This window comes from Xyrauchen texanus, chromosome 27, assembly GCF_025860055.1.
Source record: "Xyrauchen texanus isolate HMW12.3.18 chromosome 27, RBS_HiC_50CHRs, whole genome shotgun sequence".
In the NCBI taxonomy this organism is placed as follows: Eukaryota; Metazoa; Chordata; class Actinopteri; order Cypriniformes; family Catostomidae; genus Xyrauchen; species Xyrauchen texanus.
In genome coordinates, this window is record NC_068302.1 from 26,125,910 (window position 1) to 26,139,384 (window position 13,475).

A 13,475-nucleotide genomic window follows, 5' to 3' on the forward strand; every position below is an offset into this window, starting at 1 on the left:
AGAAGACCCTATCTTAGACGTAAGCTACTTATGATTAAACTGTCTGCCAAGCAATATACATACATGCTATTCAATATTTGTGGGTGTCCCACAAGATGCACCATACGGAAAAGATCACAGATATTAACACATCTAATATTCCCATTTGTGCAAAGTACTGCCAGGTGCTGAGTGTGAGTTAACCAAAATTATACTTCAACCCAAGTGCCCTCAGATCATTAGGTATCATGAACAATTCACAAATTAGGTTACCTAAACCTTCTTAATTTGGGCAAATCAATCAATCAATAATCAATCAATCATTCAATCAACAAATCAATCAATCAATCAATCAATCAATCAATCAATCAATCAATCAATCAATCAATCAATCAACCAACCACTCAATCAATCAATTTCAAAAAATCTAAAAATGTAAACTGCTTTCATCTTACAGAACATGATGGAAATCCTTTGTAAATGGTCAAGAAAGGGTAGTTTGTTTTGTGCTGCTTTGTCATCTTTTTTGTTGCTTTCCTTTACATTGACGCATGCCAAATTAATATTTTATAATCAACCTAAATCAGGTGGATGAGTATAAATGAGAATTTTAGTGACTTTAAAGATTAAGTGGGTTTTATTTAATGATAAAGATATATTTTGTGGGTCTTATGGGATTTATTTGAACTTTTTGGTGCGTTATGGTCAAATCTTCAGCTTGAAACGAAAAGCAAGCCATTAAAAATACCACAAAACTAGACACTGTCCAGTTCCGGGTTTTGGGGGGGGGGAAGAACAGCTATTGTTGCATTGTAATCACTGTGACATACAAGAGAACAAAACAGCATCAATTATTCTTTTATTCAATAAAGATTAATTTTCACTAATTTGGATTAACAAAAATATGGAGTAGGTCCTTTGCCCTTAGCTGAGTCTGAATCGGAAATTTTTATTTTACTCTTTATTGCGACACCATTCTAACCACCCGCTTTGTAACCACTGCGTCCACGCGCTGCACAGTCTACTTCCTGAAAAAAAAAAAAAGAAAAAAAGATTGAGAATGAAAGAAAGATACTACTTCGTTACGGTTTTTTCTTTCACTTCAGACGTTTAGCTTTAAAAAAAATACCAGTAGCTATTACATTTCGAGGATTACAAACGAGAAATGCCAATTTGGGACGGTCTCTAGCGTGGCGGTGCGCTGCTCGTGACATAAGTGCACGCGCAGGTCCGATTCAAACAGGTGGATAGAGTGGGACAGTCCTAGCGCATGACGAATGCAGTCTTTTGTAACCCTAAGAGGTTTTTTTGTGTGTGTGTGTGTGTGTGTGCAAATCTCAGAATAAGTAAACAAACTGATTATTTTAATGCTATTATTTGCGAAACATTCATGCGCCTTTTGACATCAACAGGCTCGTGCCGTATCCCGTGTTAGAACGCTTTCGCGGGCCGGCCGTTTGAAAATTTAGCCGTTATAGTCTTCCACGCGCTGCTTGTTTCATTTGTTCCTGGACTCGAAACGTTTTCTATCTTTTTTAATTCACGGATTCGGCCCTCGGGGCTTTTTCCCACCTCACTGCATGGTCCTCGAGCAGAAGACCGTTTACGCACAGGTGGGAGATACCCGCTTGTTAGGACAGCCCCCTCTCTCAGTTCCTCAGCGGATGATGTGTGCAAGTGACATTTGCCGTTGCGGTTTGGGACAGTAGGCGAGGCGTCACTGCAAACAGGTGTGCGGCTGCCCGAAACCGGCACACATACCACTTTTTTCGACTTGTTTATCGGTTGTGGACATCCGCACCGGCGTCGAAGCCATCATCCTCGTAGCGGGACAGGAAGAGGAGGGGGAGTCTACTATAATTTTCAGTTAGAAGCTTTGTAGTTACCTTTTATTATATCGAACAGGACACGGCTCACAAAGAGGAAGGAATGGCAACTAAGAAACCATGCGCGGATTTAACAAAAAGGAGCCGAAGTCCCGTCGTGTTGGAGGCAGAGATGTTCAGCGAATTTCAGGACTGGTGTCTCCGGACTTACGGGGACTCGGGTAAAACAAAGACCGTCACCCGTCGAAAATACAACAAAATTATGCAGACCCTGCTTCAAAACGAGGAGTCCGACGGTGTATATGTCGACAATAGCCACATCAACGCCAAATTTAAATTCTGGGTGAAGTCCAAAGGGTTCCAGGTCGGCAGCAACATCTTGGGCGAGCACAACAAGAAAGAGCCATCGGGGAAGCCCATCCTGTACGTCCCTGTCAAGTCTACGGTAAAGTGCTTTTTTCAGCTGAAAGTTGTATTTTAAATGTGAACCCTTTGAGTGAATTGTATCTGTCTGTGATTGTGAGATTTAAACTATCGATGTGGTACTACGAATATTGTAACCCTTAACGTGCTTTAGGCCAGCGCTCCTTTGATTCAATATCAAACCACATTGCTGTGCGCAACTTTTCAATCTTTCACCTCTCTGTCACCGAGGGGGTGGTTGACCGAGTATTGCATCCCTCACCCCAACCGGGCAGAACAGTCTTACTTTAAGAGCTGGCTGCCATAGCAACGCCGGTCTCTGGCAGCAGTAGCAGCGGTGTAGTAACGGTATCTCGCCGCCTGACGAATAAACATGACGTTGTCCTGCTGACGGGATGGCACAGAAAATCACAACGTGGCCCGTTTCCATTCCATTAAATCATAATAGTGTTGACTGAGACAGCGCGTTCCGCAGCGCTGTTTCTGTTCAACTTTGGTTTGAGTCACGAAACACTGGATGGTTGCTGTCGGGAGCGCGCGTACGGTGAGCATGTGTACCCAATTGTTGGGGATGCCGGGGTGTAGAGGGGCGCGCGCTCAAAGGGGGAGTTTGCCTGAGGGGGATGACGATATATTGAACGTTAAACATTCACGTTGATATAAACAGTTCTAGCGAATATTTATGTTGTGGTGATTTTTTTTTTTTTAAGGACTGTGCTCCTGGACCATTTGATGGTCTCGCGCACCATCCTCTCTCGCGCACTGCGATATCAGTTAGAGAGGTATATCACAAACGTTGAACATTTAAGAAAAATGGCCAACGTATTAATAGCCAGTATTGTATGAAATCGTCAACAATTTGCCAAACATGCCTCATACTGTACGTTTAATTCATTTGGAGAGGGACAGCACTTGCTTTGTTCTGCACCGGATGAGGGCGGAGCGGACGGTTGGCACCCGTTGCTCTGGTAACCTACCTGTTCTACTCTAGAATGCTTTTTTCTTCTTCACACATCCCAGGACTGTGACAGAATCCATCATTAGAAAGACAACCAGAGCAAGATGAGTTTCGTTTAGGATTTCTTTCGGAATCAGTTTGACATCCCACCATTGCACAAAAATTGGCCCCTCAGGATGAGAGGTGATGATACTATTTAAATTGTTCAATGCATTTGTCACGAACCTTTCGAAGGTCCAGTCTGGCCAATAATAGTTTTAATAGAGATGAATAGATTGTCATGACCTTTTTGAACACAATGTAAACAATATGGACATTTGAATTAAATCAGAAAAAATTGACCGTATTAAATGCAAGGAAAAGTCTGGGATATATAGTGACTGTTTTCCTGAACACTAGGAGGTCCTCCCCTACCACTGGTGCATATTCAGAGTGTCACAAACAGACACCATTTTGAATAGTACCCTCAAGGGGACCCACCAGCAGACATTTGTCTGCCATCCAGGAGGGACTTTCACCTCAGAGCCTGGCACACCTTGGTCTGAAAAAAATAAGCAAACAAATTAGGAACAATGGTGACAAGACAGTATTTTAATGAGTTTTCACCTGTTCATTGTTCATGTGACTCACTGTATTGTTTGACTATATACTTAACCCTCTTATTGCATTCAGAATCTGCATATACCTTTTGCACTCGTGGGTCAGTTTTGACCCGATGAATAATGTATATGAACAAAATATATGAACCACAGCACAACTAGTGTGATACATTTGAATACATCTTTTTATCAAAATTTCTGTGAAATTTTATCTAAAATATAGAATAATATACAATTAATATTAACATCTAATGTGAGAATTCTTAGTAATTTGAATGAATTTCCTATTACTCATAACTGCTCAATACAACTTGGTGGTCAAATGTTTTGAAACCAACTTATTCTTTTTCAACTAAAATTCATCTAAACAACTGTAGCCTACAGCTCAAATATACAACATTAAACTTCTTTTGTATGTTTTTAAGTGAAATCTATTTTATTTACTTACACAAACTGCCGAATGTTGATGCTTGAGAATCAGCATCAGATGTGTGCAAAGTAAAAAGTGGACAATTTCCTCTTTCAAGCCCTATTTAGACTAATGTGTGCATGAAATTTTGCTCTCGCCACATCGCTTCAGACAGAATTTAGTTCATTTGTTATGTTTTTTACATCTGTCATGTCTGTTTTGTACAGGAATGTGTGTGTGTCTGTGTGTGACTATATGTGTATGCAGGGTTGTAAAGTAAGGCATTACAAATAATCACGTTACTGTAATTAAATAGTTTTACCCAGGAATTTGACTTTTTTAAGTAGTTTTAAAATTGCATACATTTACTTGAGTGCATTTTAAGTACTGTAACTACTTTTAATGCACTATTTACCCACCGTCTGTGTTCGCTACTTCCCTGCCCTAATTTTATATTTATTTATCAACATGATTGGCTAGGGAGAGTCTCAAAACTTGAATGGCAGTTGCTAATCTGGCGCCAACTTTTATGGATATGGAGAATGCCTCAAGCACAGTTCAACACCTGAACATCACAGCTACACCTAAAAGGGCTTTTCGCATTGAAAAAGTCCTTTTGCTTGACTGTGTTATGTGAGTTTAACTCACTCAAGCCAGATATCAGCATTAATCCTGCCTCTAATTTGAAGAAACATATCGAGGTAAATTTCCTATTTCTGCTTACTAGATTCTGTGTGTCTCTAATGTAGCCAGCAAATTAGCTATCTATCACTAAGATTATTGGGTAATGTGAGAGATTAAGGAAATGTTATCAATAGGGCGGGGCGATAAAACAGTGTTGATGTTTATCTGTAGAAAAAAAGAGAGAAGTCCTCGATATCGATATCGAGTAATTTTCTATATTAGCCTATGTTCTACATCTTGAATAGTGGTGTTCATTACATCAATTGCGATAGCAAGACAACCACTGGTTGGTTGATCTAGATAAAATATACAAAATTGACTTTTTATTTCTTGACATCTGTAGCTGCGTGTTGTTTGATTGACAGGTGGCTAATGTTTGTGCGATAATGCGCCAAAATGGTCAAATACACTTTATAATTCCACTAATGCCCGTCTTGGTGAGGCATTAATGTAAACATAGTTGGTTTTGGTCTAAAGTGAACGTAAACAGTGGGACAAAAATTGTATTTGTGTCAAAATGTTGGACTTGAAGTGAGAACGTAACCGAATTGAGCAGTGTCTAGTAGGCTATGTCATATAAAAGCTATTAATAAAACAACAATAACAAGGAAACGAGAAAACCACTCACTACTTTTGGCTGAATAACTTCAGTAGCTTTAACAGTATTAATGTAATAGAATAAAACAGTGACATCCATCCATCCATTTTAATATTAATATTTTAAAATAATATTGTTAGAATAATTATATTTTTAAATAATATATTTTAATATGGTTATATCTCTTAAACAATTTTGTAAAAAAGTATGAAAAAATGTATCATGTGTATTTTGATAGTCTTGACAAAATCACAAAGTTTGGTTCCCATATTAAAAACAATGTGGTGTTTAAAAAGTATTATCTACCTCTCCTGGGTCAAAAATAACCTGAATGCAACAGGAGGGTTAAAGACACAACAAGGATTAGTAATCATAGAAACATTAGCAAAACAAAGAAAAAAAAAATAAATAAATTAAATACGTATAATTTTACTTGATTTTTTTTTGGAAGATAGCCAAAGCTAAATTACCACTGATTAATCCTCCTAAGCAGATCATTGATATGCAACCGTTTGACAGATCCTAACAGGCAGCCCCCAGCATGCTTTTAATTTATAAGACTGTGTTAAGAACAAATGAGGCAGAACTCTGAACATAGTAACATCTCCTGCCACCGTACACCTTCCACACAGGTGTGTGGGTTTAACTACCCAGAGGACATACATTAAGCCCATGGCAATTACAGATCCTCTATCCACAAATTACTCCTGTAATGGAATGAATGTGCAAGTCAGATGTGAAGGTGAAGTTCATGATTACATATATGAATAACCTGTTGAAGACTACGCCCCTCCCCCAAACACACAGACATGCATTTCTCCACCCACCGCTTTCTTTCTCTTTCTCTGAGGACATGTACGTAACTGTGGCTGATCTGAGGTCTGTATACACTGGCGTTTACTATCATTTTTTAACAGCTCCCTAGTGTTTGCTTTACCCTTCATTAGTCATTGTGTCCCACTGTGCATCCTAATACAGCCTCCTGTCACTGCATGACAAGTACACTACATCTCACAAACGATCTGTCAGTCACACAGATGACCAGTTCTATCAAATGGAAGAGGTTATGTGATCTATGACCACTGTATATATATATATATTTATATATTAAAAGGAATGCTGGAATACTTGATTTTAGTCAATCACAGCCAAATATTTTTTACTAAACTTTTCCTTGAAATCTTACATTGAAGATTTCCTTAATAGATGTGGTATTCATCCCTCAGCAGTCTCATAATTTAAACAATAAAACACAAGTTATTCGTTTACTCAAAAGTAGCCCTGTAATAAGTGGGATAGTGACCAGCTGACTGTACATTACGCTTTACTTATTAGTAAATGTTAAAGTGTATTTTGTTAACACGTTTCTTCATAATTCTTAACTTTTTACACTATGCCCTCAAAATGCGCAGTAACTGAAATATGGAACATGACAGCTTTCACACAAAGGGCGATGAATCCAAACTTAGCTGCTAAGGTTACTTCCTCTAATACCCACCCTGCAGTTCTCCTCACCAATCATCATGCTGCAAAGTGCCAAAGAACAAGGAAGTGCAACCATCCAACACACACACTGAACAAGAGAATGATGTTCACGTCTGCGTTATCTCATTAAGGGTTGAAACAGTAGGGGATCCTCCCCAACCTGCTCTATGTATGCAAATAAGACAACAAACACAGAAAAAAGAACAAACAGAACAGAGTAGAAAATTAAGGGGAAAAGAGGGAACCAGGGAATCTTGTTACAGTAATAAGATGCAAAGAAATGTGGCACAACATCTCTGTGGTTCCACTTAGCTTTGTACATGTACTCGTCATCATGTAGCAGTCAAATTATTAAAATACAACTGGTAGGGTGAATTCAGGCAAATTGGTCCAGAAGCACAAAATGCATCCCAGTTTACCTAAATTCACCCATTTTAATGACTGGAGATGGTCTATTTGCAACTTTGTATATTCACTGAGCACTTTATTAGGAACACCTGTACTCATGTGATTATGTATTCAGCCAATTGTGTGGCAGCAGTGCAATGCAAACAATCATGCAGATATGGGTCAGTTAATGTTCAGTTAACATCAACCATAAGAGTGGGGAAAGAAAATTTGATCTCACTGATTTTGACTGTGGCATGATTGTGGGTGCCAGACTGGCTGGTTTAAGTATTTATGTAACTGCTGATCTGGTATTTTGACGCACAGCAGTCACTCGAGTTTACTTAGACTGGTGCCAAAAACAAAACAAAAACAATGAGGGGTAGTTCTGCGGACAGAATTGCCTTGTTGATGAGAGAGGTCAATGGAGAATGGCCATGCACAATTGTGAGCAGAATAGCATTTCAGAATGCACAAAGCATCGAACCTTGAGGCAAATTGGCCTCAACAGCAGAAGACCATGTCAGGCACTTTATTACGACCACAGTGTTCCTAATAAAGTGCTCAGTGAGTGTACATTAAAATCCTTGTTCATTACAGGTCTGTTAGTTGAAGTTACTTTTTTGACCAGTTTGTGTGTATAGCATCCCCAAAAAGTATTTGGAGACTTAAGCCACACTAAAAAAATTATGAATGTCATTGCATGTGGCATTTTTTCAATGAAAGACATACAAAATTAAGATTATTTGGTTTTTAATTGGGTCAGTGATGTGACACCCCTTTTTTGTCCTTATCTAAAAAGTAATTAAAAAAATACATTTAAAATGCAATTCAACAACAAAACCAAAAAATTACTTGAATACACCTCTTCTATGACGAAAATGTTTTCAGTTACTGAATTAATACTGAAGTCATTTTGATATTTTTTCTGGGCCTTAAAGTAATAAAATGTCATAGTGTAACCATCTGGAGACAGTAAAATATATAAAAGTCTCAATAATTTTTTTTTTTTTACATAAGTAGTGCAGAATAGTATTTTATTATTATTTCTTTAAAAAATAAGCAGTGAAAAATTTGTTTAAAAAATTTATGAAAATAATTTAATTAAATTGTGTATAATCTAATGCATTCAAGGTGCAAGTAAAGTATTTTAATCCCTTTTACGCGATGGATGCGCATCATGACATTTTTAAGTCATCTCTTTTTTTTAATTTTTTAGAAAATGCTATGAATGTTTTCAAATAAATTATGAAACCAACATGGACATGGTTCTGAGCACCATGAGGAACGATACCAGTACCATTTCCACTTGAGCATGGTTCGGCACGGCATAATTACAAACCATTTTCGGGCTGGATTCCTCGACATGGTTTGTAATTGTGCTTTGCGTTTTGGCTTTTGTGTCCATGTTGTGTCCATGTTGGTTTCATAATTTATTTGACTGTGACATTTTTTTAAGCCCCAGAAAAAATATCAAAATGACTCCAGTATGAGTACTGAAAACATGTTCATCATAGAAGAGGTGTATTCAAGTAAATTTTAGATTTTGTTGTTGAATTGCATTTTAAATGTATTTTTTAATATAACTTTTTAAGATAAGGACAAAAAATGGGTGTCACATCACAGACCCAATTAAAAACCAAACAATATTAATTTGGTATGTCTTTCATTTAAAAAATGCCACATGCAATGTTACGTTTAAGCAGCGAGGAGATGCGGATCCAAATGCAGTTTAGACTTTTATTAAATGAACAAACGAATAAACAAAGGAAAAAAAACCACAAGGGGGAAATAAACTTAAACGGAGAACCAGGGCAAACATAAACAGAGAACTAGGGCAGCAAACATTCATGCACACACATCAAACAACGACCGACAATGACTAAACAAAGAACCAGGGTTTAAATACACAAAGGAACAGACGAGGGAATGAGGGACACCTGGGGCAACAATCAGGGGAAAACCAATCATAAGAAGAAACTACAAAGGACTACAAAAACCAAACAGGAAACAGGAACTAAACTAAACTTCAACATAAAAGCACAGAAACAAAAGACAACAGTGAACATGACAGCATAAAAGAAACTACAAAGGACTACAAAAACCAAAACAGGAACTAAACTAAACTTCAAAATAACAGTACAAAAAACAAAAGACAACAGGGAACATAACACAATGACATTCATAAATTTTTTAGTGTGGCTTAAGTCTCCAAATACTTTTTGGGGACCATGCTTAACCATGATGGTGAAATGGCTTTAGTACGTGGCGACTCACGATTGTCAATTTGGTCATTATGGTGGGATTAATAAAACTGAATAATAATTAAAAAAATTACGTTTGTTGTCTCTTCATGCTTTTATGATGATGGTTTAACTAGTGTAGTACATTTGTTTTTTCGACATGCCTTTTTCATCAGGGAGGTCGATTTATGCTAGCTAGCTCATTAAAAATCATGTAGTTTATCAATGTGTCACAATATTTTGTCAGTAAATGTCCTTTTTAGAATTCTGGGAACTTTTACCTTTCTTGTCTGTTCATGTCAGGTGACAAGCAACATAAATTCTTCTCTTTGTTTTCCTTTTTGTTTCATGGGCTGTCTTTCCTGTGCTTTCGCAGAGTGAAAAACCAGAGCAAAAAGTGGAATATGCCATCATCCTCCATAGTGCACTTGCTCCAGTGTTTACCTATCATGTTGTTGCCAACTTACAGTATGTATTTGTTACGTATATGCAAGCACCACAGTGGAAAAAGAAACCATAACTGTGCCAACTGGCCCGGATCAGCACAGAACGGCACGTTTTGGCATGGAGAACTTTTCAGTCTGTTGGTGGGAAATGCAGCTATTGATTGCATTTATACAAACCTGACACTAGTGTTTTAAAATAGAATTTTAAAAGATTATCATTTTTATTACATTGGACAACCTTATTTGTCAATGACGCAGTTATAAAGCAATAGACATTCTGTTCAAACTTAAGACAAAAAATATTTGGAAACTTTGTTGTTAAAAGTAGTTGAACATGTCCATAGGTAATGTATTGACCTGTGTGAACTGACTTCATATTATACAATAAAAATTACCTTGGGACTAGCTTGTTAAAAGTAATTCCAAAAAAGCTCTAGCATTATTTGTTTGCAGATGGCACTTGGTTTTTATATTTTGTTAATGAAATTCATCCATCTTAAGTGCAGCTTAAGCGTCTAAATACTTTTTAGGGGCCACTGTATATGTATGCAGGGGTGTAAAGAAATGAATTACAAATACTTATGTTACTGTAATTAAGTAGTTTTTCCCAGGAATTTTACTTTTTTAAGTAGTTTTAAAATTGCATACATTTACTTTTTCTTGAGTGCATTTTAAGTGCTGTATCTACTTTAATGCATTATTTACCCACTGTCTGTGTTCGCTACTTCCCTGTCCTAATTTTATATTTATTTATCAACATGATTGGCTAGGGAGAGTCTCGTGATTGTCGTCAAATCAAATCACACGTAAAAAAAACTTAAATGGCAGTTGCAGATCTGTCACCAACTGTTATGGATGTGGAGGATGCCTCAAGCTCAGTTCAACACATGACCATACGGCCACACCTAAAAGGGCTTTTCACAGTGAAAAAGGCCAATTGCTTGACTGTGTATAAGGAAATTTTATCAATAGGGCTGGGCAATAAAATAATCTTGATGTTTATTTGAAAAAAAAAGTGAGAAGTCCTCGATATGGATGATAAACTTTTGAGTAATTTTCTATACTTAGCTTATGTTCTACATCTTGAAAAGTGGTGTTCATTAGATCAATTGCGATAGCAAGACAACCACTGGTTGGTTGATCTAGATAAACTATTAAAGATTTACTTTTTATTTCCTGACGTCAGTAGCTGCGTGTTGTTTGATTGACAGGTGGCTAATGTGCGCTAATGTGCCTAAATGATCAAATACACTTTATATTTCCGCCAATGCCCGTCCTGATGAGGCATTAATGTAAACGCAGTTGGTTTGGTCTAAAGTGAACGTAAACAGTGGGACAAAAATTTTATTTGTATCAAAATGTTGGACTTGAAGTGTGCACGTAACCGAATTGAGCAGTGTCTAGTAGGCTAAGTATGTCATATAAAGGCTATTAATCAAACAACAATAACAAGGAAACGAGGAAACCACTCACTACTTTTGGCTGAATAACTTCAGTAGCTTTACAATGATTAATGTACTAGAATAAAATTAGTTTTTTTATAATACCAACCCCTGATGTAGAGATTGTGTTAATTTGTATAATAAATTATCAGGAAAGTAGAGATGATAAAATATTTTATAAATATGCTTAGTCTTTATCAAGTTTTATTCTAATGCCTGATAGAAAAGTATCAACATTTGCAGAGCAATACTTCAGGCAGAACATTCCACCATTCACAAACTTCAGAAAATAGTTCATCATGCATTAGAATGAGAACACAACTATTGATGGGCTTAAAAGATACAATAACTAAATCAATGTGGAACATTGTATCTCAAAAGGAGGACAATGTGGCCCCTTGTGCTACTTAAAAAAATAGTTCATTTAAAAATGAAAATTCTTTCATCATTTACTCACCCTTATGCCATCCCAGATGTGTATGACTCTCTTTCTTCAGAACACAAATTAAGATTTTTAGAAGAATATTTCAGATCTGTAGGTCCATACAATACAAGTAAATGGATATTAAAATTTTTATGCTCCTAAAAGCAAATTAAAGGCAGCATAAAATTGATCCATATGACTCCAGTATTTAAATCCATGACTTCAGAATTTATAAGATAGGTGTGGGTGAGAAAAAGATCAATATTTCTGTCTATTTTTGATAGAAATTCTTCTCCCCGCCCAGTTGATATGTACGAAGAATGTGAATCACCAAAACTATAAGAAGAAGAAATTGAAAGTGGAGATTGACTGAGCAGGGAGGAGAATTTATAGTAAAAATTGACTTAAATATTGATCTCTTTCTCACCCAACCTATCATATCTCTTCTGAAAACATGGATTTAACCACATGGATTTAAGGGTACTTTTATGCTGACTTATGTGATTTTTGGAGCTTCAAAATTTTGGCACCCTTTCACTTGCCAAAAGTGGACCAAACGTGTTGAGACATACTAAAAATCTTAATTTGTGTTCTGCTGAAGGAAGTCATACACATCCGGGATTGTATAAGGCTGACTAAATGATGGGAGAATTTTCGCTTTTTGTGTGAAATAGTCCTTTAAAGTCCAATGTGGCCCCTGCACCAAACAACTGTTCTACCGCCTCTATTGTGCATTACATGATGTGCCAAGTGACTTATTGATTTATTTCAATAATTTATTTTATGATTTATTTATTTATTTTGCATTCCTTGCATTATTGTGAACATTTGTTTATGCACAACAATAACTTTCTCAGTCGGCTTTAAGAAAAATTAAAACCCTACACATAAACTGTTTTTAATGTAATTGTTTCATACATTATGATATTGAAAATAAATTTTTCATCTTTTCATTTCTGTAATCACGTCACCCTTTTATCTGCAAGCTGTTTGCCCATTTTCTACACCACTAATAAAAAGATGACCAGTCAGTCTCAGTTTAGGCAGTGGCACGTGTGGTCATGTCATAAGAGTTTCTGGTGTGCAGCATGGAAATAAGGTGAAGATGGACGCCGAGCAGACCGACACTGAACTGGTGGCCAGAAAAAATAACACAGATCATAGCTTGGCAATATATCTTTATTTCATCCTTAATTAAAGTTCATAAAATACAGGAGTGTGCCATGTAAATAAACACAAACTCCAAAACTGTCATTCTCGGTGCGGTCAGAGCCTCTTCAACCAGTCGCGGAAGAGACACAATCTGAGCGGGAGTGGAGACCGGTTCTGCCGGGTGATGCGCACTCTAACACGGAGACGCTCGTGTCTCACCCCCGCTGTCTGCAGCTTGCAACGTGTAGCATCATTGATGAGATCATCATGATAAGATCAATCTTATGTGAAAAATAAGTGTTTGTGGCACATACCCCAGAACAACTGCAAATTATCCTTGATGCTGCTGTGAAGAACTATAGCAGATTGGGCCTGTCAGTTAATACCACCAAAACTGAAGTGATATGCCAATGGAGGATC

General features: G+C 37.0%; 1 protein-coding gene across 1 annotated transcript in view; it reads left to right on the top strand.

Moving 5' to 3' along the window:
• Positions 1-1,908: 1,908 nt before the first annotated feature.
• LOC127621217 (nucleolar protein 4-like) overlaps positions 1,909-13,475 on the top strand; it is a 67,917-nt gene continuing 56,350 nt past the window's right edge. Inside the window, exon 1 of the mRNA XM_052094725.1 lies at positions 1,909-2,250. Within this exon, the coding sequence (XP_051950685.1) occupies positions 1,909-2,250 (342 nt within the window). The remainder of the gene's footprint in view (positions 2,251-13,475) is intronic.